Below are 25172 nucleotides of genomic sequence, written 5' to 3'. Positions count from 1 at the left end.
CACTCTCTCTCTCTCTCTCTCTCTCTCTCTAGATCTCTCTCTAGGTTAGCTCGCTATGACACGCAGCCTCTTTCTTACTCCACTTGTTCTCCAATGACCCCATTGGACGTTCTTTATATAATACAAAAAGTGCACTAGCTACTTTTATATATGATCTCCTCTTGCACTTAATTAATTAAATAGCACCACATCCATCTCTGTTGAGAGATAGAATTAATTCATCTCTCTCCAAAATATACATAGCTTAGTTTCTCTTCCATATCTATCTAACTAAAGCAAAATGGATGCAGAGGTGGTTGTCGCTTTGGTTCTCTCGCTTGTTGGGGGCCTTAGCACCTCTATAGGTAAGTCATAAGTGTGAGTTCAATTAGTTTAGCTGTCTAAAGGGAAAGAGAACTTGCTGTAAATATATTATGCATCCTTTAAGTGAAATTTGGAGTTCTCTATCTATATATTTTTTTTCTTTCTAGTATATTGATCAACATTGCTCCAGGTAGGGGTGTTCAAATGGTTCGGTTTGTTCGGTTTTTAACCAAACCGGAAAATTTCAGTTTAAATGGATTGGTTTTTCGGTTTAAATGGATCGGTTCGGTTTAGACTTTTCAAAACCGACTAAACCGAACCGACCGATTTTTATTGGTTTGATTCTAATTTTATTGGTATTATAATGATTTCATTAAACCAAACCGAACTTCAATTGTTGTGTATGACAATGTATTCTTTTCGTTAATAATGGTACCAATAGGTTTACTTCGCTTTGAACTGAACAAACCGAAATTTACTTCGGTTTGTTCGGTTCGGTTTTTAATCAATTCAGTTCAGTTCGATTTTATTTTTGAAAATCGAAGAAAATTTTGATTTGATCATTTTATTTCGGTTTGAACCGAACCGATTGTTTGAACACCCCTAGCTCCAGGAGCATATCTATATATTTGAAACTAATATCGCTATAAGATTTAATTGTGTCCATTGTATCTCAAGAAAAAAGGAAATTAAACAACTTTTCTAATCTTCCCTGTAAAATACTATTACTCTTAATAATTGACTTAATCACTTAATTATCATTTAGTTTCACCATTTTTTTTTGTACTGAACAGGGGCATTTCTGGTAATTCTAAATCGCACCCCTAGTCTTCACATGCTTGGACTCCTTCAGGTGATTTTGCTTCATCTTATTATTTTCCTTTGCAATGGTTTTCATGTCTAATTTGAAATTTCAGACATCTTGCTTAGTTTTTAATGCTTAAAATAATAAAACTATTAAATTCCTAAACAATACTTTTCAGGGCTTTGCTGCTGGTTTTATGCTGTGCATTTCCTTCCTAGACTTGGCACACAATGCTATCAATTCCATTGGCTTCCTAAAAGCCAATCTCTGGGTAATGATTTTTACTAATTACCAATTTGCAATTTATTCTTCATTTTGTTTTATTTCAGATCCATTATGTTTTTGTATGCCTCTATAATGAAAAGATGTGCTCTGTAGTACATGAAACCTATAAGCCGACCATTAAAATCAAGAAGGTTTTCTTATCTAACTACTTGTTTCGTATAAGAAGTTTTTGATATAGTGGAAAAAAAAAATAATATTTTCTGTGTGAGAGGTTGCTGGTTCGAAACATGGTTGAGGATCCCTTGTTGATATTAGAGCGTTTGGTGGCTTGATCCCATTCCGGCCTCATCTTGAAAAGAAAAAAAAAATACTTATTTCTTAATTTCCATTATGAGTAACAGAATTTTATAAATTGAAACTAAAAAATCAAATCAAATATATACTGAAATAAATTACTCAATTAAATCGAGACAAGCCTGCATAATTAGTATGATGTGTGTGTGATCGTGTTGTCAATTGTCGAATAGCGCGTGCACATAAATGGTTAGTCGCTTATATATTTCCGAGGTTCATATTCCCGAGCAAATGTCTCGTCTCCTCTTCAGTGCACAATTACAGTTCAGAAGACATTTGTTTCAAAAGAAATGAAGCGATACCTCAAATTTCTATATCAAGTTTAATGAAATGTTATTGTTGATCAGAAAGAGCATGACTTGTTTTCTTCATTTCCTTGAAACTCAGAAGGAAATTGAGAATGGAATGATAAGCCTCGGAAGTGATTGATAATATTCTTTTCAAATGAGGAGGAAAATTAAAAAGGAAGTTGTGGAATTATTCATGAGTAATATTTACAAGGAGAATTGATTTGCATAAATGCCAATGTTCCTCACATCAATCATATTATATCAATTGCACCCAGTTAACAAAAAAAAAAAAAAAAAAAAAAAAAAAAAAAAAAAGACAACCTCATTCATGCAGAGTTATTAGTTAAGATACTAGTAAGCTTTTGTTGAAATATGAGAAATTTCCATGCATACATAATAAGATAATATCTAATAAACAGATATGACACTTTTCTATTATAAATACTCAAGTTAGATTAATTTTCTTTTCAGATCCTTGTGGTGTTATTTTTCTTTTCATTCATTACGGATAATTTTATACTTTTCTAAGATCTATACTAAGTTATATTTTTCATGTAGTTCTTTGCAGGGGCTCTTTTCTTTTCAATTATTGTGGATATTTTCCCAGAACCAGAGATCTCAGCTAGTGATGTAAATAAAAAAGAGGTTTGTCAGATGGTGCTTGGGCCTAAATATTTTGGACTATTTAAATTACATGAACAATTAATATACTTTTGTACCAGAAAGAATCAAATAGTTATGCTAACATTAATTCCATTATAGATATATATATATATATATTCTGTGCTAACTAGGTTTATATTACTCATTTAATTCATGAAATTTTTGAAGGAGAAAAAGCTGAGTGATGGAACTGGAACAAACAAGGACTTAATGAGGAGGCATTGCCGACGAGTTGTTTTCAGTGTTTTAACATCTGCTGTTGGTACATATTATTTGACTGTTTAATTCACTTTTTGAATTTCACAGTGGTCTGAAATATATTGTGTTTTGTCAAGTTAGCACTGAATTTGTAATTTTCCAAAAGTATATTTGCCACATATGAGTTTTTATTCAGTTATACATGAAAATATATCTGTTTTAAAACAGTTGCAGGAATTAGCTTGCAGAACTTTCCCGAAGGAACTGCCTCATTTCTTGGATCCACCAAGGTATGTACATGTTTTCTTATCGATATTCCATGAATAATTTGCTTATAATTCAAAATAACATATCATGGTTTGTCTATATGAAATTTCCAGGGACTCCATGTGGGTCTCAACTTGGCTCTTGCAATTGCTCTACATTACATACCCGAGGTGTATTTCATATAAATAAGCTCAATTTGCTTGTCATTTTAAATTTAAAAAAATCAAACTTTGTTTCCTGATATTAGACAGAAGTTCACTGGTAAAAATGCTTTGGATTTATTTGGTAAAAATGTATCTTTTGTTAGGGAGTTGCGGTGGCTCTTCCTGCCTACTTTGCAACTGACAGGTAGATGTTTCATTAGCTTGGTGTAAAATTAAAAGACTGGAGATTGAACATTTACTGAAATTTTAAAAGACACAGGATATATTGATCTGCAGTTTTTTTTTAAAAAAAGAACCTGTGATTATTAATTTATATGATGAATAAACAGCAAATGGGAGGCATTTAAGCTTGCGACACTCGCTGGTTTTGCTGAACCCTTAGCTGTTATAATTGTAGGTAGGTTTTGATATTTATTCTCATTCCATGAGTATGTATCTTACCTTGTTTTTTTTTCACTTTTGATCTAGTTTTCAAATGAAGAAAAGGGTTTTCAATTCTTATAATTATTTTTATGGGGTAATGGCTCCTAATCCAAAGAAATAAGAATAGTACTCGCAACATAAAATTTCCCCCAAATTTTTATATTTAATGAAAACTGTTATTGGATGGCAAACTTGTTTTCTTCCTATTGTTTACTGAGAAAAATGATATGTTTACTATTTTTGTGGCCAATCTATCTGAATCTTATGAAACTGCTAATGCATCCTACGAATAATCTTCTATCAAATTTGAACTTTTTTCTGATAATTGTTTGTTTTAATTTGCAGCATACTTATTTCCAAAAACTTTGGATCCTGAAATATTTGAAGGCTTACTTGGATCAGGTTAATTAGAAAGATACATATTATTTGAAAACTAATTTAGAATTAAGATAAGTTACAACTTTGTCTAAATACTAATTCTACTGTTTATCTGTCAAACCCTTCTCTTTTACTTAGTCGGTGGAGTAATGGCAGTCTTGACATTTCACGAGCTGCTACCGCTTGCATTTGACTATGCCGGTCATGGACATGCAACCAGAGCTGTCTTTATAGGCATGGCATTCATGTCTGCAAGGTTTGAGTTTTAACATTTTAGTTTCTCAATTCCTAGTTCTCTTTTGAAAACAAAAGAAACAGGAAGTATGAATTTCTCCCTTTCTGTTGCATCATGCTTAACACAATAACAATCACAAATGCAAATGCTTTATAATGGCATTTCTTCTTGTGCAGCCTATATTTCATTGACATTAGCTTGCCAAAGGATTTGAGATTCTGACAAATGTCTGTTGCTGAACTAATCTTTTGATTTTATCAGTTGACACCAGAAATTAAGTTGAAGGTAATCCACTCTGTTCCTTTTTTTTAAAAAAAAAAAAAATCAGTGTTGTTTGTAGGACTTCTAATTCTCTGAGTGTTTATTATTTATGTCCAATTATTAATTATTCCTTTATATCATTATATAGGAAAAATTGACAAGGCTCTTCTCAGTTGCAATCTAATTCTTCAGGCAACAAAAATATGTTGCAGAATAACAATTGAACGAAAGAAGACAGATCCAATTGAATAATCATCTCAAAGCAAACTCCCATCGAGTTCTAGTTCAATAATACTATTGAAGCAAAATCCCATCGAATTAGGGATGAAAAAAATATATGTTATTATTTGCACAAAGAAAATAAAGAACAGGAGCATGTCTGTAATTAAACTAAATAAGAATGCTGATAAAAGGAAATTGTGTATGTGATAGTATTGACTTGAGTGTTGTTCAAGCAAATAGCAAAGTCTAGTAGCTTTTGAATTTCTCAATAATCTCAGCAAACGTCCTTAATTGACAATTAACATTTCTTCAAAACTGTGCATGAGTTTTACGAAATATGATTATTATTTTGGCAAACTCGGTTTTTTCTTGCAGGGTATGAAATAGTTGCAATGAGATTTTATAAGGGCACATAGGCATGAGCTTGTTTACTCTTGTTCACATCTACTGAAAAGATTTGGTTGAGAACTTCACCTACTCCTACCTTCTGATGAATCCATATCCTCTGCATTAACACACCGTTTGAGTTAATTTTTTCTGCCATGTGATCAGAATTTGGATCAATCCAGCCCACGCCTATAACACACAGGGCCTTTAATATTATTGCGGATTTAAATCGGTCGGTTTAGATCTTAACTCAAAATTTGAGTTAACTCAGAGGATACAAATTCTCTTTTGATTCCCTCAAGGAGAGAAATAACTGAACAGTTGGAACTACAAAAGGCAATTCTTGCAAGTTGCAATCAATAATTTAACATTTACATATAGGAGTCAGAGAATAAATCCAAGCACTAAATTAGAACTAAACTACAAAGAACTAACAAAGCAAACTACAATCAAACTTATAGCAACATTAAAAAGAATCTCCCAACACTACACAGATTGCAAACAACATCAACACAAACCCTTATGATTTTCATACAATTGAGCTAATCTAATTAGATAGAAGTACAAAATATTATTGTATATCTGTCCTCTTCCAAATTGTTAGACACTAAACTTGGGTTCACCGCAATCAACTAAATCTGCTTCTGTAAAAAAAAAATATAGTAATTATTTTTTACAGAACTTTACAAACTATAATACACGAACTATTGAGAATATAGATCTGAAGCAAAGAGAGACTAACCAGTTAGGAGAAAACTATCATGACTCCGCAATAAAATGGCGGACCAGCATATCAAATACACCAGAAGTTGGTACACTATCGCAACCAAGGAGTTCCTTCAGCTTTGCATCACATAATATTGTTGCATTTTCATTATCCTGTATGAAATCAATTTAGAACCAAGTTTGACTGAGCAGAGTGTGGTGGCATATCCAGTAGAAACCAAACAAACAGCCAGGCTCTTACCAGCACACGACACTCAATATTCATACGAACTGACTGGTGCCCAAAACTAGCAGTACTGTGTGCTAAGATAATTTGGTAATAAAGCAACAGGTAGTTTGAAGCAACAAGCCAGGTTTAAAGTTCCATTAGTAACTATGCGGTGCATGACAAGAAGCTCATTTACTGAATATCTGGCACTCATTTTGTTAGATCTTAGTGGTATCAATCCAGATATACCAGCTAGCCTGATAATTGTACCTCTAGATGGTTGGCTTTGACGTAGTCTAATACATGTTTTAGTGCATCATCTCGTGTCATTTCTTTATCTTCTGTGCCAATGAACATGGCCAGCTCATCAGAAACCAGCACTGAATTTGAATTTGAACTTGAATTTTGATCTGATGATTCAGGCTTGTCACCCTTAGCTGCCAATAGCTCTGCGGCCCTACGTTTTCTTGCTTCCAGTTCAACTACTCAACAAATACATTAATTAAGAGATATTTATATAGATAAATTAACAAATTATTTGTAAGTGCCACCTGTTATGCTGGAGTCACATAGTGCCTAATCCAAGACACAAAACCTGTCTTACTAGCATATTTAGGGTCTAATCCACAAATGTTACCAAGTCAATCCTAAGTGTATTTTTGCAAACCACAAAAGAGAATCCTCAATGCTTACAATGCTTAATCAAAACATGCATGAAATACCAGTGTTAAGGCAGGCTGCTCCCCCCCACCGCCCCCCCCCCCCCCCCCCCCATCCAATGAAAAGAGAAGTCTGTCCCCTCTCTCACTCTTTTTTGCATTTTCATAATTCCTTTATTTTTTTTGTTGAGCAAAATGCTCCCTGCAAGAGAGACATGGTCAAGCAGGGGCGAAAAATTACAAGCGGGACTGGAAAAATAAAGATTCTCTGATTTTCTCTTTAGATCTCACGCTCAAAACCTCAAATTGCACTCGTCTTAAGTGGTCCCCACATAGACATGATATAATATGGTATTATAATGATTTGTGTGTACTTGTTTACTATAAACAGGAACTAGCTGTTTAAGTTCATATTGAGAATAGTTTAGTGAAGCTGTGAACCGATTTGATTCATGATTCACACAATGCAATTCAGAAGAAAAAGATTCACGGTTTGAATGACGACAACATTAAGTAGGAATAGTGTGATAATAAGCTCTGCAGAGCATACGATTTCAGCTTTTACAGGGCTTGTATCAAAATATTTCCTCAAAGTTAATAAAAGAACAGTTAATGTCAACTGTAACTAGAAAACCTTTTTATAAAATGATTGTTTGTCAACATCTGATTGGATATTGATACTTTAACCAATTCTTGGAATGCTAACAATAAAACATAATATGCACAAATAATAGAGTAGGACTACAGACTCCTCAGAAAACTATGAAATTGTTGCATAATGTTATGACAAGTTTCTCAGTAACAAGACTCATAAACCCTGCATGGAGCCATCCAGTAAATCCAAACACATGTATTAAATACAGCAAAATAAATTATTTTAGAGGAAGAGGGGGTGTACATGAGTCAAGTGGAATGATATGCTTGGAGAGGAGCTTGTTCATTTTGAACATATCAGTGGAGTCAGTTTCAAATAGAATCTTGAGCTGATCGTTGCAAATTATCTTCCTCTTGTCGTCTGGGTCCTGCAGGTTATTCTCCCTTATGTACGCCCACAACATCTTCACAATCTGTTTTTTCATCATATATGATTTAATTAGTCAAGCATTAACATTGCCAGTTTTAAATTTCATGGCTGTACCCTTCCTTATAAAACCTACAAAAAAGCAAGGATAACAGTGCAAATAATATTTCTCATAGATGATCTCCAGGAAGCATTGTAGAAACCAACCTACATATCTTTCTCAATTTCATTCAAGTAACACAAACTACCCTCCTTTGTCATTTGGCTATTAAAAGAAACTCATGAAAGAGAAACTGGCCACCCTAATCATTGGCAGCACTCCATATATCTAGACCCCACTCTTTGGCCCCTCCTCTCCTTTGCCCGGCTGGGTGTTGTCTACATTGGTTTCCTCATCCATTATTGGGTGCCATTCCAGTAAAAACAGAAACAAAATGAAAAAAAAGAAGAAAAGGACAAGACGTATGCCAGGGTTGTGCACAAAAGATAGCTGCCTTGAAATTTCTCATAGTTTGAGGTTGTTCATTGAGGTTTATTTTTCCAAACACTTGGTGCAAAAGGAAAACAGAAAACAGAGATCTCTGAGCCACTCTATTTGTACACGGGATTTGTAATTATAAAATTTTCCAAGTTTACTTTGTCAAAATTTGCTCTTCTATCCAAAAGTATGTTCTCCGAGTATTGCCTGTATTGGAGACTAAAGATCAGATTGAAGGAGTATATGGAAAGGAAACAAACCTGAGTACGAGACATGGCAGTCTCGCCAACAATTTTTTGGAGTTCAGGAGAAACACCACAGATTTTGTTCAGGCCACCAGGCCCTCCTCTTTTTCGCTTAACCGCACCAGTCCCACTGTATTAAAAAAAAGATATATGTAAAACTAATAATGTCCATCCAATGACTGAGATTTGTACTGAACTCAATTAGGTGCTTATAGGTACTGGCAAAAACCCAATGTTTAGTTTTTTCTTATTTTTCAAAACTAACAATATTTTTCAATCATTCAGAAATAAAGCATTACTGTGCAAAGAAGCCTCAATTGATTCCACCTTCACAACAATTAACCCTCAATTGTGCAACCACCCTCTATTAGGACGCAATTTAGCCTCAAACAAGCAACTGGTTCTGATATCTTCATTCTTATATTAAGCACGTAGATGTCCTGATCCGTCAATGGTTGTGATTAAAAGATAAAATTTTGGATTGAATATCAACCCTCCTACCAAATAGTCTGCCTTCTTTTGATTCTATGAATCTTTTTTATGTTTATTTACGTGTAAAAGTCTAAATTTATTTAAATACGTACTTGCCACACGTACGTGTCACAAGTTTATTTAGTCTACCTTCTTTTGGTCCCAACTTCTTTCCATTTTTTAAATGTCAATTTTTGAATTGATTGATAATTGATTGGCCTTGTCTTCATTTCTTTCCATTTTTTTATATCATATAAGGAATGTCATTAGTGGATAAGAAATAATAATGATGAAATAGTTTTCCCTCATAAAAGGGTGCAAAAGGTTTCAAATTACAAAATGACATAATGTAGATCAAATTACATGATCAATTATAGAAATATGTTGGTCTATTTTTTATTGATGAACAATAATTATTTTCATTGATCTATTTCTTATGAAAATATGTCATTTGTATGATAATTTTTTTATCTTGTAATATGTCTCCGTGCAACGCACGGGTACGATACTAGTACAAACAACACTAAGAACATAAATCCGACATTCTAAAATTCACTCAAAGTTAATTACAGATAAAACACAATGATACCTAAAAAAACTACGTTGGCTTCCCATCCTCTCTCATACCTGACAAAAACCCGTACTTGTACGTAGCTTCTGGTACTTTAGAAGATATGAATTCTTCTAACTTTAGCCCAAATATGGTCATAAACCTTACCAAACCAATTACTAAATAGCAATAATGAATTAAGGCTCTAGTTCTAAGTGGTTTTATTTTTCTCATGAAATTGGATAAAGCTATGAAGAACTACGATCGACATTACCTCTGGAAACAATTTCCTTATAACCGCTTAAGTACCAATATCGTTTACAGTTTATCAATACTTCACCCATAACCCAATTCCAGAGAAGAAAACTCAAATTCGTGAGAGAGGCACATAAAGTCTATACCTTTCCTTAGAAGCATCTGTAGTGTGAGACCCACTGACCTGAACCACAGGTTGTGGAGTTACCATCACAGGTTGCTGACCCGGTACAGTGTGGTATGCGCCAAACCTGTAAGCCAGAGGAGGGGGTGGATAGAAAGCCACTGGTACCTGCCCCATCTGCCCGAGCTGAACCCCCTCCCCTATCCCTGAGCCAGCTGGCACCTGCCCCATTTGCATGGTCCCACTACTAGCAGGTCCTGTTGTACCAGTTGTCATCCGTGCGGCCACATTGCCCCCTCCCACATTAATGAGGTGTAGACCCGGAATAGGCTGGAACAGTAGGTGAGCTGGTGGTGGAGGATGGGGCAAGGTTACCTGTACCGGCTGTTGTACCACTTGAACTGGCTGTACTGGCTGTTGTACCAGCTGAACCGCTTGCGGCTGTTGCTGTACCGGAGGAGGAGCCGGTGGTGGTGGGGCATGGTTGAGGGCCGGCCGCCGTGGACCCAGCAGAAGGTCGATCTGGTCGTGAATAAAGGAGGCTTTATGCGAAAGGTCGACTCCAAGCTTGGCCTCGGCGCCTCTGAGCACGGTGGCGAAGGAGGTGTCTCCAGCGGCGGCTCCGCCGGTGGAGCTGCCGGAGGAGAGGAGAGACTCGACGCAACTGGCGATCTCCTGGTCAGACACCATGGCGTGGGAAAGGCGGGAGAGGGGAAATTGAAATTACTGGAATTATTGGAAAAATAATTCGACTCTATCTCTCTCTTCCTTCTTTCTCTCTATCTCTCTCCTATCTATTTGTCTCTTTCTCTCTCTTTCGCCTCTTTCCCCTTTCTCTCTGTCTATCTCTCTCCAAATGTGTCTTTCTCTCTCTTTGCCTGGGTTAAGACGTAGGGTATGCTGTGAGAGACCCAGTAGACTTTGACGGTTTTACCCCTGATGTACGTATGTGAAATTCCGCACCATCCAGTCAGTCGGATCTCGTCAGAATATCTGATATCAGCCGTCTGATAATATCTAACGGTTCAAATCTATTCCTTTGTTGGAACACCACTGTACAGGATTTAATCTCTCGTTTGTGTGGATTGGGATAGCCGAAATTTTTATTAATAGAAAAATAATTAAATAAATATTAAAGATGATGGAGAAGAAAATTGTGTTTTTTTTTTTATATCTAAAAAGGACGTGATTGTTTATCACGGTCTGCTTAACGAAATCTAATTATAAACTAACTTAATTGCGGAAAAAAAATTTGATCTTTATAAACCATCACAATCAGAGGTGTTTGTGGCGTTTGTATGCTGTGTTTAGAACTTTTTTTTTGTGTTCTCTAGCTGTGATAGACTATAAAGTCCTTTGGCTGTGGTGGACTATGAAGTTCATATTTTTTTTTTTTCGTGATTTAGTTAAGAGGGTAATTAGATTTTCGTTAAGCTGATCGTGATAGTTTATAATGTTTTCTCGTTTATTTTCTAGATGTCAAAAAAACACAAATTTTTTCTCCATCATCGATATTTTTTTATTTTTCTATTAATAAAAATTTCTGTTGGGATAGGGCTGGTTCAATATTCTTGGGAATTTTCAGAAACACCCCTACAACTTATTCTTCTTTCATAAATAATAGCTCCCGCACGTGAAAAAAAGAAAACGATTTTGTTGTTATGACGTTCACCTCACCGGTGATTAAATCTTTTCTATACCTACGGGTTTATACTAAAAAAAAAAAGATTAAATCTTTTCTGTCAGATGACACACTGACTGTGTCATTTCATGCGCTTGTTTTTTTTTCGTCCCTCAAAAGTCAAAACTAACTATTAACTAATTTTGTTATTATTCAATTCCGCTTTGATCTATGAATGATTGAATTCGAATATATAGTAGCAACACTTTCCATCTATTCTCGAGTTTCTGGTCCCGGCCTCAAATAGGTGTAACAAACAAATCCAAAATTGTACGGTTTTTTTGTTATGAGATTTGTTATAGAGTAAGTCTATGGTACTATGCATATTACGGGTTGTTACTGTGTTACGACTCTATATTTGAGTTTTCAAATTTTAATGGTCGATCCGAACCGTTTATCTTGTTATCCATATTAATATGTGTTTTGAGACCAAATTTTATATTTTTTGAAATTTTTTTTACTATTTTTTAGATATTTAAAAAATCACTTGATCTGAAAATTCTGGACCATCCAAATAACAAAACAACGTCTATGAAGACATGTAGGTGCACTATTACAGATTGTTATTTTCTTTTAATTTCTCTTATTTCTCTTTGACTCAGGGATTTGATTGGAACATTTATAATTTTTTTTTTGTTACGAATTGGTTATTCACTTTTATTTGTTCCAATGAAATTACTTTGTTGCTATTTTCGTTAAAAGTGCCCCTTGATTCCAATTAAAATCAAACTGATGTATTTAAACTAGATATATAAAGTGATGAGTTGTATGTGAATTGGCTGCCATGCAATATCACGTTATTATTTTACACAAAAATAGTACAAAATAATTTAATTGGAACAAATATAAAATTTAAGAACTTCGAAGAGACAAATTAAACTTGAGTGACCAATCGTAACAAAAAAACAAAGTTTAGTGAACCCCATAAAATTTACCCAAGATAAAAATTAACACTATTGAATATATTATAACTCAACTAAAAATGTTTCTTTTTAATACATGAGCCCCTATGTAATATTACTGATCGACTAGTAATAAGAATTTATATTTCTATTTTCAAATTTCAAACATAAGCTCTATATAAAAAAGTACTTAGAGATCAAACTTTATATTTTTTTTATTAAATAGATAGAAAATCACTTCTTTCGGATGGTCCAGAATTTTAGATTAAGTGATTTTTTATTTATCTAAAAAGATAGTAAAAATATCTAAAAATATAAAATTCGATCTCCAAGTACATTTTCATAAAAATATAAAAACATCTGTTTCTTTCTATCATTATTTTCAAACATTTTTTGATTGAAAAAAAAAAAAAAACATCTGAGACATTTTTTACTCGGCCTCTTTTGTTTTATGGTATGTGTTGATTCTTTTCTCTCTCTCTTTTTTTAATCAAATATCTACCAGTCATAATCCTTCTTTTTAAAAATCACATTTTTTTTCCTTTTTTGTTTTTTTTTCTTAAAATTTTTTAAATATCTTACCCTTTATTGTATACTTTTTATTATTTTTTTGTTTGTATATCCGTAATCAATATTAGGAAAATGCAATCATGTTGTACTTCTGCACAATAATGTTCATGATAAATATATGACTTTGTAAATCTTAAAATATCATACGGTTGATGTATAAACAACTGATTAATGATTATGTAGGTGTTAATATTCACCATTCTGTTGGGATATGGAGACAGATACCAAACTCAAACACTGTATTAAAGAAGCTATGGAACAATAAAGACTATAGGTATGTTTGGTTGCAAAATAAGAATAGTTAGAATATTTTTTTTGTCATTTGTTTTATTAGAATAGTCAAATTTAATATTTTGTAAGAATAGATTATTCTAATAAGACGAAAAGTTTGAATTTCTTATTCTAACTATTTAACTCCAACCAAATATAAAATATAAATTATTTAGAATAATCTTGTTCTAAACATATATAACATATTTTCACTCCAATCAAACATATCTTATGTGTTAAATCACATCGATTATGACAACATCAGACTACAAGAACCATGCAATTAAAACAGCCGTTCGATATAATAGTTATTTTAGCAATTTTGATTTCATATTAGCATCTTCTTAATAAGACAAATTGACAATAACTAAATTATTTTTAGATTGTCCAAATAAATCAAACCTGTACCTCCAAAAATAAACGCAGTTTTTAAAAATTCGACAAATTCTCTAATAAACACCAATACTCTAATTATATAAATCCAATAAAAGAGCTCATTTTTTATTTATAATAATTTGGGGATCATTTTGAAAGGGAAAGACGTCGTTCGTTAATTTAGAATCAGGGGAATTGGATTTTGTCCAAAGGATATTGGACAGAATCTCATCCAAAAATGAGACATACCGTTTGATTTACTTTAAGATTAGTGCCAACATATGTAAAACTTAATATCTCTGAATGAATCCGTAAATCTAAACCATCATTGTAAATGTTAATACAGATCGGACGGTTCACAATGACTTTGGATGAAGTTTGTCCAAAACCCTTTGACAAAAACTCCACCTAGAATGAGGATCGTGGATTCATACGAATTCGCATCCTCTGAGACATCTCATATTTTGCGTGACCTTTTGGAAAATCTCAACCGTTCAAAGACGTTCGGCACGAATCTCAAAGCTCCAATAATACTGGCCCCTACGGCATCACCGAATAGGCACCGGACACGTCAGTCACGTAAAATATCAAAAACCTCAGAGGATGCGCACTCGATTCATATACGGTCCTCACGCATATAAAGCTCCAGTTTGCATCGACCAGATCTCTCTCTCTTTGAAAAACTTGACGCGCGCTCTCTCTCTCTCTCTCCGCTCCTCGAGCTTGACATTGAGCAAACATGGCCGATGATCTGGTTTTGGACACGACGATTAGGAATTGGGTATTGGTGCCTCTCTCTGTTGTGATGGTTCTCATAGGGATTCTCCGCTACTTCGTCACCAAGCTAACCCGATCATCACAGAATCCTGACAAAAAGGCGATAAAAGAAGGGTATTTCTGTTTATTTTCGTGCAAATTTCAATTATTTTATGTTTAGTTTTATATACTTATTTTCCAATTGGTGTTGATTTGGTCGTCATTATGTTTTTACCCAATTTAGGATTATATTGGGAATACAGTTGCCCAAGCTATAGACTTTTGGTTTCCGAAGAAATTTTGTTTTAATCTGAGTAAGTTCCAATCGATAGTTAGATCTCATCGTCTTGATTTTCTGTAGGGCGTGATGCTGCCATGAGTTACAAAACAATTAGCTTTGTTTCTTTGGGTTTTAAGTTTACTCGACAGCAAGATGGACATTACTTCATGTAGGGGTGCAAACGGATCGGATAATATTCAACCGTATCCGAAAATTAGATATGGATATCCGATATTTGAATATCTGTACGGATAGGGATACGGATATGGTTTTGAATTTTAATTATCTATATCTGATAGTAAATATATACCATATAATTTAGTATATGTTATGAAAATATTTATGTATATATCTCCGGATATCTGACATCTGATCCGTATCCGTACGTATCTGTCTAATATCCGATTCGTATCCGTATCCGAAAAATAAAAACAGATATGGATATGGTTTTACCACTATCCGGTCCGTATCCGATCCGTTTGCACCCCTAACTTCATGTCTCCAAGTAGAAAGTTGGACTAGGCAAAATTCTATTTGAGTTAACATCTATAGGAAAAAAAATATGTAATTGGTTACCAAGTTTTGCCCACTTCAAGTAAGAAAACACCTAATTTATTGGTAATTTCTTTAATTTTGTATGTAGGCAAGCAATAATTAGAGCAAGAAATTTGAGGTCTGGGGCCCATCTAATTCCATCAAAGTCATTTCGCTCTCGGCGAATTTACTTCACCAATGAGGTACACAAAATTTTAGTACCAGATAACAGTACAGTACTGGTTCTTGCACCGACTGCATCCTGTTTTGAGTACCCATAGAGTTTGTAGTCGATGTTTTGTTATTTTAAATTCTGCAATCAAATGTCTGCCTAAAGATTTTGTTTCAGCCAACTATCCACTGAGGCCTGTTGATTAGAGTATTGACAATCTATTGAGGCATATACGTGTTGGTATGGGTATTGCTTAGCACATTAGAATACAATACCTGCTGGGTTTATACCGGTTTTATGTATGATTGAATAAGCATGCAAGGGGTATGCTATGATGTTAAATACCTACGATAAGCTCTGATATTTTAATAAACTATTGCATGTAAGTTTGTCGCTTAACCAAACATAGCTGTTATGGCAATCATAATTGAGAGAGTTACTGGGAAAAGAAAAGGTATTCCATAAGTTGTATAACTGCGTCACATGAGGCTTTTGTTCATAAAGAAAGAATTTCATGGCTATAATAGGAAAACGGGCCGCTTCATGTCCCGGAAGAAGAGGCACAGAGGTCACAAGCACCAATGTTTCAGGACCCAAACATGGCCATGGACACGATGAAAAAAAACCTACCTCAGGTATTGTCAATTTTTAAGTTTTACTTCTTACCCCTGGCGAAACTACAATATATTACCAATGCCCCGAAGTAATTGGTTACATCATGCTTATCCCTTCACGAATGCTCAATGTGCTGCATGCTTGTCATTTACCATGATAATAGTTAATTTTTCATTTTTTTTTTGTTTTTGGTTCTTCTTTTGTACACTCCAATTAAAAAGTTGACCTTCTTTTCAGATGATTGCAACTCCCTTATTTCAGTACCTTACATATGCTTGGGTGAACTTCTTCTTTTCCGGTTTTGTGGCAGGTACATGCAAAGCAGTTTTTTAGTTTCATAATTATTTTCTCAGAAACAAATAAAAAGTACTTTTTTGGCACAAGCGTTAGTCCTAATTCCCGATCACAGGATGAACCTCTGGTATACTTTACAGAATTTCCATTTTCATAATACTTTATCTTGCAATAAGAGATTCTGAATTTCTGATGAGGAACATGTCCTATTCCTCTGCATCTAGTAAGAAAGGTTAAATTTGACAGAATACTAAAAAGATTTGGCTACAATTAGATAGTTAGTACTTAGTACCTTTACTTGCTTTTACGGAATGAGCTGAAATAAGGTTAAGTCTGGTGTGCGTAGTTCGGCCAACCATATTGTTTAGACAAGAAACTAATAAAATAATTGATTTGCATTATACAAGTATTGTTGGTGAATTATTTTCTTAAATAATTGTTGTTTGTAATCATCGCTGCTCTTTATTTACAAGCATTGGAATTGACATATTTTTTCTTGTGAATTATATATTTGATATCTCAGCAAAGATACCTTTTCCATTAACACCTGGATTTCGGGCCATGCTACAATATGGCATTAACTTGAGCACTGTTGATGTCAGCTACGTCAGCAGCCATTCCTGGTAAAAGTTGTTAATTTGTTATTACTTTAATGTAATCAAAAGTTCACTTGTGCCCCACAAAAACTAAAGCACTGGAAACATCAACCGAGCCCCCTCATCTCCAAGTCGATCAATTAAATGATTAGCATTACCCTACTCATATCTCTCAATAGGTTATGGATTTGTGGGGGTGTGCATAGATTGTCTTATTTTACAGAGATAAATGATTTACAAAGCAGTGCATGACATTTCATTTTGGCAATTAGTTCTGAGGGAAGTTTTTATGGCACCCACATTTCCACTATAGCCTCAGCTTTATTTCCCAAAATGCCCAAGGTCTGTTCCTTTGGGTGCAATGAAACAGTGCTGAAGGTGATGTACTTTGAACCTTTTTCATCAGTAAAGGGTATTTGGATATAATTTTGCCGTGTGATCTATTCTTGTTTTTGATTAGTAGTGTTGTCACAAATTAGGATAATTTGGTCTGTTTACTGTTTTGCCCCTGTTTAGGTATATCTTGAATCTCTTCGGATTGAGGGGTTTCTTCAGTCTCATTCTTGGAGAAGAGAATGGTAAGTTGGATTAGATTTATTTTTTACTGGTATTATTATCTATCTTCTATTCTCTGTGGTTGTTAAAATATTTGCAGACTTTAACAATGTTTGTGTCTTACTTTAATTCAGCAAATGATGATGCACAAAAGATGATGCAAATGACCGGTGGTGGATTTGGTTTCAACGCATCACAGGTACCAAAGAATTTGAATTATGGGGAATTATCTGTGTTATTCTATGAAGCAATGTTTGTCATGACCATAGTGACAAATGAATTATTTGGGTTCGGTTTGGCGATGTCAAAAATTCGTGATTTGGAAATAATTCGGGTATAATTCGGAAATGATTCGGAATTATCTAGATAAGATATCTCAGTCCTGCAAAAGAGCAAAAAACAAAAAAAAATGGTATGGGAAAAATTTGTGAATAATTTGTAAAACTCGGGAAAAATACGTAAAATTAGCAAATTATTCGGATTTAATTCGGTTAAAGTTCGATCAACCGAATAATTCGGCATTCAGTTCGGTATTACAAAAAAAACGAATTATTCGGGTTTAATTCGCGAATCTTGTGACTATGGTCATGACTGCATGGATTTACTCGCTAGTTCACTCCTTTATATCCAATTGAAAAAACTTAAAAACTTAGTGTGTGATCCATGATATTATAGAAAATGATAGCAATTAATCTGTGAAATGTTTGTTGTAAATTTACCAGAGCTTAGGTGTAGAGAAGGGTAGTTTGGAGATTATACAACATGAGTGGGCCCTACCCAAGATGGAGCACCGTGCTAAGGATGTATTGGAAAGTCTTGCGTTACTCTACTGAAAATCAATTATTCTTTTGTTAACATCTATTTTTTTTCTTATAGGACCTTGTATATAAACTTGTTTTAATTTATCAATACAATTGTTAGCGGTTAAACTTAAAAAAGAAACTCTACTGAAAATCTATTATTACTCAACTAAAAATATATATTTTATATACAAGGATTTTTTTAGCTTTAACACTTTAAATATTTCTTGAGAAAATCAAACAAGCATTTCTTCGTAGAATGACAAGATATTTTACTGTGAAATACGTATTTTTTTTCAATGTAAAAATTTATCCACGTGATATTCAAAATTTAGTTTGTGGTCATTATTCTTAATGTGTGGACTAGAATAACAATCTTTTATTTAATCTGTTTAAGTTTAATACATCACACTTTCTATTTTAGATTGTGGGACAATTTATGTGGGGGTGAGTTTATTTTAAACATTTTCATTTTTCAGGGGATAAAACATGACTATATATAAATACATTGGAAAAAATAGGATGTGTCAAAACTTTTCCTCACTTTATTCAGAGAAACCATCTTTCTTTTCTTTTTTTCTGATATTGTTTTCAAGTTTGTCCCTGACATTTTTTACTCAGGCTTTTTTCTTTTATGGTATCTGTTGTTCTTTTTTCAGCAAACATCTTTGTTCGTCATTCTTTTTCGTAGAAATTAAACCACATTTTTCCGCTCTTCCGTCTTTATATTTTTTCCTTAGCAACATTTTGAATATCTCGTCCTCAATTGCATATATTTTTTATAATATATTTGCATATCTATAGTTAACATTAATAAAAATGCAATTATGTCGTGAACTTCTGCAAAATAATGTTTATGATAAGTACTTGACTTTATCAATCTAAGATCAGACTGACTATATAGATGTTAATATTCAAATAACATGTAAATATTTAACAATGAAGACATAAACACTGTAGTATAGAATTAATACTTAACGAAATAAGTATAGACACGTAAAAGTGTGAACATTCGACTTTGCAAGTGTAAATATCTAATGAAATAAGTATATCTCCAATAACTTGCAAATGTAATTGCAAAGTCTTTATTGGTAGTTTCATTTCTATGTTCAAAAATATTGAACCCTTTCAAAATTTGAAAGCTTTCATATTATGAAAGCATTGAAAAGCACTTTCATCTGAGAAAATTGGCGGTTACTATTCTTTAAAAAGTAAAATTTTGCAATTACTACTCTTTAATGAATGCATTTATTTTGCAATTAGTTGTTACTTTCAATTTGACAAGTGTTTTGCAATTGCTAATCAATTGCACTGATGGAGATGCTATACATATTAACAATTTACAACGCAGGTATTAATACTAAAAACTCCGAACACCTAACATTGCAAGTATAAATTCCACTACATAAATTGTAAACACCAAACTATTGGCTAAGCCACCCCTGTGATTTCAAATTTTTAATTATACATATAGAAATTTAATTGAATTTTTTTTTTAACTTTCTATATAGTCCAGCCACCCTCAATAAATGACAAATGTTTTAGTTGTAGCCTAGTGGTAAAAGCTCTATTTTATGGTTGAGAGGTCTTAAGTTCAAATCTCACTCACCACAGTTGTGCATCAAGGAGATGAATTGGTGCTGAGAGGGTTAGAAGCGATCAAAAGCAAATATTTAGCGTGGAAGGAAAGAAGAAGGGACATAATTTTGTTGCTAAAGATAAAAGAAAACAAGAGCAATTATCATTTTTGTCTAGAAGGAATTGTTTAATTATATTTTTATATAAGATTAAACCTAACTAATATTAGTTTTCAATTAATTGGATAAATACATGAGGTAATTTAAATTTTAAACGGTAAATAGGTAATTATGAAATTTGGAGGATAAAAGAAATGCAATTTCATAGTTTTTGAGTGGTATACATAAAATTCTCCTTTATGATAATATGATGTAACTACAGGGACCATTCTGAAAAGGAAAGAGATCTTTCGTTAATTTAGAATCAGGACCGTCGATTCATTCATTGAAGGTTCTTACCCAAGCTCCAGTTTGCATCTCCCAGTTCTCGACCAGATCTCTCTCTCTGTCTCTCTCTTCGTTCCTCGAGCAGTCGAGCTTGACTTAGCAAAAATGGCCGATGATCTGGTTTTGGACACGGCGATTAGGAATTGGGTCTTGGTGCCTCTGTCTGTTGTGATGGTTCTCATAGGGATTCTCCGCTACTTCGTCTCCAAGCTAACCCGATCGTCACAGAATCCTGACACAAAGGCGATAAAAGAAGGGTATTTCTATTTATTTTCGTGCAAATTTCATTATTTTATGTTTAGTTTTCAATATTGTTTTCCAACCGGTTGTTGATTTGATCGTCATTATTTTGTTATTCGATATAGGATTTTTATTGGGAATACAGTTGCCCAAGCTTTAGACTTTTGGTTTAGGAAGAAGTTTTGTTTTAATTTGAATAAGTTCCAGTCGATGGTTACAAAACAATTAGCTTTGTTTCTTTGTGTTTTAAGTTACTGCAACAGGAAAAAAACCTACTTGAGTTGATATCGACAGGGAAAAAAGTCTGTACTTGATTACCAAGTATTCACCCACTTCAAGTAAGAAAACACACCTAATTTTTTTTGGCAATTTATTTCACTTTGTATATAGGCAAGCAGTAATCAGAGCAAGAAATTTGAGGTCTGGAGCCCATCTAATTCCATTAAAGTCATTTCGCTCTCGGCGAATTTACTTCACCAATGAGGTACACAAAGTTTTAGTACCAGATAACAGTACGGTACCGGTTCTTGCTCAGTGTCACTGATTGCATCCTGTTTTGAATGCCCTTTATGTTCGTAGTCGATGTTTTGTTATTTGGAATTCTGCAATTAGATGTCTGCCTAAAGACTCTGTTTCAGCCAACTATCCACTGAGGCCTGTTAATGTGAGTATTGACTATCTATTGAGGCATATACGTGTTGGTATGGGTATCGTTTAGCGCATTTGATTAAATACCTGCCGGGACTATACCGGTTTTATGTATGATTGACTAAGCATCCAAGGGGGTATGTTGTTACATACCTAAGATAAGCTCTGAAATTTTAATAAGCTATTGCATGTAGCTTTGCCGCTCAACCAAACAAAGCTGTTATTGGTAATCATAATTGAGAGAGAGAAAGAGAGAGTTACTGGTAAAGGAAATGGTATTGCCATAAGTTGTATAACTGCATCACATGAGGCTTTTGTTCATAAAGAAAGAGTTTCATTGCTGTAATAGGAAAATGGGCTGCTTTATGTCCCGAAAGAAGATGCAAAGGCGGCACAAGCACAGATGTTTCAGGACCCAAACATGGCCATGGACATGATGAAAAAAAACCTTTCCATGATTATACCTCAGGTATTGTCAATTTTAATTTTTACATTCTTACCCAGGCGAAACTACAAAAATATTGTCCATGCCCCAAAGTAATTGGTTACTTCATGCTTGTCCCTGCATAAATGTTCAATGTGTTGCATACTTGTTATTTACCATGATAAATAGTTCATTTTTTGTTTTTAGTTCTTTGTTTGTACACTCAAATTTAAAAATTGACCTTCTTTTCAGACTCTTACATTTGCTTGGGTGAACTTCTTCTTTTCCGGTTTTGTGGCAGGTACATGCAAAGCAGTTTTTTAGTTTCATAATTTTTTTCTCAGAAACAAATATAATTTTTTTTTTGGCACAAGCGTAACTCCTAATTCCCTATCACAGGATAAACTTCCGGTATATTTTACAGTATTTCCATTTTCATTTACTTTATCTTGCAATAAGAGATCCTGGCGAGGATTATGTCCTATTCCTCTGCATCTAGTATGAAAGGCTAAATTTGAAAGAATACTAAACAGATTTTACTATAATTGGATGTCTTCTTTGTGAAGTACTTCCCTGTTTTAGCTGGAATGATATTAAACATATCTTGAGCAAATAGGTTTTGATTCCTGAGTTAGTACCAGTACTTGCTTTTACGGAATGAGCTGAAATAAGGCTAAGTCTGGTGTGTGTTAGTACGGCCAACCATATTGTTTAGACAAAAAAACTATTGAAATAATTGATTTGAATCAAGTGTTGTTGATGAATTATTTTCTTAAATAAATGTTGTTTGTAATCATCACTGCTCTTTATTTATGGGCATTGGAATTGACATACGTTTTGTTGTGAATTATTTGATATCTCAGCAAAGATACCTTTTCCATTAACACCTCGATTTCGGGCCATGCTGCAAAATGGCATTGACTTGAGCACTGTTGATGTCAGCTACGTCAGCAGCCGTTCTTGGTAAAAGTTGTTAATTTGTTATTACTTTGATGTAATCAAAAGTTGCCCTACAATAACTCAAAATATCCTTTGTCTATCTCCAAAAGTTGAAAACACGTAGGCCCGTATAAAGCACTGGAAACATCAACCGAGCCCCCTCATCTCCAAGTGGACCAATTAAATGATTAGCATTACTCTACTCATATCTTTCAATAGGTTTTATGGATTTGTGGGGTGTGCATAGAATGTCTTATTTTGTAGAGAGATATGAGTTGCAAGGCTATGCACGACATTTTGACAATTAGTTATGAGGAAAGTTTTGATTGCATCCACTTTTCCACTATAGCATCAGCTATATTTCCCATAATGCCCAAAGTTTGTTCTTTTGGGTGTAATGAAACAGTGCTGAAGGTGATGTAATTTGAGCCTTTTTTCCAAAATGCCCAAGGTTTGTTCTTTTGGGTGCAATGAAACAGTGCTGAAGGTGATGTGATTTGAGCCTTTTTCCCAAAATGCCCAAGGTCTGGTAGGCAGGGATGCCCTAATTTTCCGTGTTGTCTATTCTTGTTTTGGGTTAGTCCAGTGTTGTCACAAGTTTGGATTAATTTGGTCTATTTACTGTTTTACCCCTGTTTAGGTATTTCTTGAATCTCTTTGGATTGAGGGGTTTCTTCAGTCTCATTCTTGGAGAAGAAAATGGTAAGTTGGATTAGATTTATGTTTATTGGTATTATTATCTATCTTCTATGTGGTTGTTAAAACACTTGCAGACTTTAACGATGTTTGTTTTTTACTTTAATTCAGCGACTGATGATGCACAAAAGATGATGCAAATGAGCGGTGGTGGTGGATTTGGTTTCAACGCATCCCAGGTATCAAAGAATTTGAATTATTGTCAATTATGTGTGTTATTCTATGAAGCAATGGCTGTCATGAGTGCACTGATTTACTTGCTAGTTCACTCCTTTATTTCCAATTGAAAAAACTGAAAACTTGGTGTTTGATCCTGATCCATGATATTTACATGATACTGTCTGATTAGAAAATGAGAGCAATTAATCTGTGAAATGTTTGTTATAACTTTACCAGAGCTTAGGCGTAGAGAAGGATAGTTTGGACATTCTACAGCATGAGTGGGCCCTACCCAAGATGGAGCACCGTGCTAAGGATGTATTGAAAAATCTTGCAAAAAAATAATAGTAAATTAATTATCTCTGCACCTGTTTCAATCTTTCAACCAATGATAATTTGCTATTAAGTATTTATTACAGCTTGTGCCAGCGAGTTAGGCGAATGCAACTAATTTGGCATATTTGGCATGTATTTGCTCTGCTCCGTTTATGTATCATTAGTTATTGTTTTTGTGTAGATTTTGACATGTATTTCCTCAAGCTTCTGTTAGAGGCAAATTTTCTTGCGGAATGTAGTTTACTAGGTATTATCTTTTCTTTTGAAAATGGATTGCTCACTAATTACTACAAGGAAAATATTAGAAAAATCTTCATAGTAGTACCATGCTGTACCTTTTTTCCATAGCATTTCTTACCTGTCAATTTGCTTGTGAGTTTCTTGATTGAGGTTTTGCCATTTTGGTAAGATTTCAGGCTTGCGCATGCCTTCTACCTTACCTGTTGAGCCTTTTGACGGCATTTTTCTTCATTTTAGTTCTTTAAATCCGGGTTTAGTAAATTGATATGGTGTTGTGAAATTTAGAGGAAATATAATTGGATTTAGGCACACCTTTATTGTGTATGTATTTAGAGTGGAAAAAATGTGCCATATCGTGCTGTGATCAATTTAATTTTTTATGTGCCGTGGTCACGGCACGCGAATGGTCACGCTATGCGAGTCACGCCGTGCCCAAACATACTGTGACCAAATTTGTTTTGCGTGACTTGCGTGACCATTTAATCATAATTTAAGTTAGTTTATTAAATATTCAACATTTAATCAATAATTAATGGTTCTAATTAAGCATGACTTGTGTGATTACGTGCTGTGTTGTGACTAAATCTTTCACGTGATGTGTTGTGCCAAAGTTTTAAAAGATAGTCACAGCATGGGACACGCGAGTCACAGCACGCAGTGACACGCGTGCCTTGCTGTTCTGTATCGTAACTGTGCCGTTCTGTGATGGGGCTGGCTCCGCCATATCATTTTTCCCGCTCTACATATTTGTTTATCTAAGTTAAAGATAAAATTGATGACGGATGCTATACGGTTTTGATAAAGTTAAAACCTGTTTTGACATGTGTCAAATAATTATAACACATTAAAATATTATATTTGAGTTGATACGATTACTCTCTAATTTGAAAATAAATAGCATTACTTTTATTTAGATGTAATATAAAGATATATTTTTTAGAATAGTATTAGTTAGTGCCATTTTATTAGTTAATTTTTTTATAAAATAACATGTTATTACTCTTTTGAAAAAAAAAAAATACAGTTCAAATAACATTTGAACTATTTTAAATTCATGTTATTTGGATTAACATGATTTTTTTACTATTTTGACAATTGAAAACCATCTTTTAAGGAATTTTCTAATCACATGCAAACATGCTCTGAATGAAAAT

The 25172-nt window shown here is 33.9% G+C and overlaps 4 protein-coding genes and 1 long non-coding RNA gene across 9 annotated transcripts; 3 read left to right on the top strand and 2 right to left on the bottom strand.

Moving 5' to 3' along the window:
* Positions 1-76: 76 nt before the first annotated feature.
* On the top strand, positions 77-5008 carry LOC144569722 (zinc transporter ZTP29-like). 5 transcript variants are annotated; one of them, XM_078320190.1, is made up of 13 exons: positions 77-344; positions 1098-1156; positions 1287-1379; positions 2536-2622; positions 2821-2902; positions 3067-3128; positions 3219-3275; positions 3413-3453; positions 3599-3666; positions 4038-4094; positions 4209-4326; positions 4482-4590; positions 4715-5008. In XM_078320190.1, exons 1-12 carry the CDS (start codon positions 281-283, stop codon positions 4525-4527), a joined length of 834 nt encoding a protein of 277 aa, XP_078176316.1. In that variant the 5' UTR covers positions 77-280; the 3' UTR covers positions 4528-4590; positions 4715-5008. The 5 variants fall into 5 exon arrangements, with proteins under 5 accessions (XP_078176316.1, XP_078176317.1, XP_078176315.1 ...); XM_078320191.1 differs by having other exon boundaries at positions 2809-2902; positions 3599-3662; XM_078320189.1 differs by having other exon boundaries at positions 2809-2902; positions 4759-5008.
* Positions 5009-5461: 453 nt separating this feature from the next.
* Positions 5462-10780, bottom strand: LOC144569719 (uncharacterized). The gene is made up of 6 exons (XM_078320184.1): positions 9935-10780; positions 8528-8642; positions 7667-7835; positions 6380-6591; positions 5918-6054; positions 5462-5819 (listed from the first exon to the last, which is right to left on the bottom strand). The coding sequence occupies exons 1-5, from the start codon at positions 10600-10602 to the stop codon at positions 5935-5937; spliced, it is 1284 nt and encodes a 427-aa protein (XP_078176310.1). The 5' UTR covers positions 10603-10780; the 3' UTR covers positions 5462-5819; positions 5918-5934.
* Positions 8808-9926, bottom strand: LOC144569725 (uncharacterized). The gene is made up of 2 exons (XR_013516140.1): positions 9499-9926; positions 8808-8922 (listed from the first exon to the last, which is right to left on the bottom strand). It is a non-coding gene; the product is annotated as an uncharacterized LOC144569725 (long non-coding RNA).
* Positions 10781-14373: 3593 nt separating the features above from the next.
* On the top strand, positions 14374-18345 carry LOC144569751 (uncharacterized). The gene is made up of 8 exons (XM_078320223.1): positions 14374-14601; positions 15390-15483; positions 15980-16087; positions 16305-16377; positions 16885-16984; positions 17474-17535; positions 17647-17711; positions 18235-18345. The coding sequence occupies exons 1-8, from the start codon at positions 14450-14452 to the stop codon at positions 18343-18345; spliced, it is 765 nt and encodes a 254-aa protein (XP_078176349.1). The 5' UTR covers positions 14374-14449.
* Positions 18346-20293: 1948 nt separating this feature from the next.
* Positions 20294-24123, top strand: LOC144569724 (uncharacterized). Its single transcript, XM_078320192.1, has 8 exons — positions 20294-20593; positions 20967-21060; positions 21574-21693; positions 21901-21949; positions 22512-22611; positions 23228-23289; positions 23395-23462; positions 23680-24123. The coding sequence occupies exons 1-8, from the start codon at positions 20442-20444 to the stop codon at positions 23785-23787; spliced, it is 753 nt and encodes a 250-aa protein (XP_078176318.1). The 5' UTR covers positions 20294-20441; the 3' UTR covers positions 23788-24123.
* Positions 24124-25172: the final 1049 nt, after the last annotated feature.

Source organism: Carex rostrata, chromosome 18 (genome assembly GCF_964058835.1).
Source record: "Carex rostrata chromosome 18, lpCarRost1.2, whole genome shotgun sequence".
In the NCBI taxonomy this organism is placed as follows: domain Eukaryota; kingdom Viridiplantae; phylum Streptophyta; class Magnoliopsida; order Poales; family Cyperaceae; genus Carex; species Carex rostrata.
Note: the sequence above shows the minus strand (reverse complement) of the source record. Positions and strands in the feature narration are given on the sequence as shown.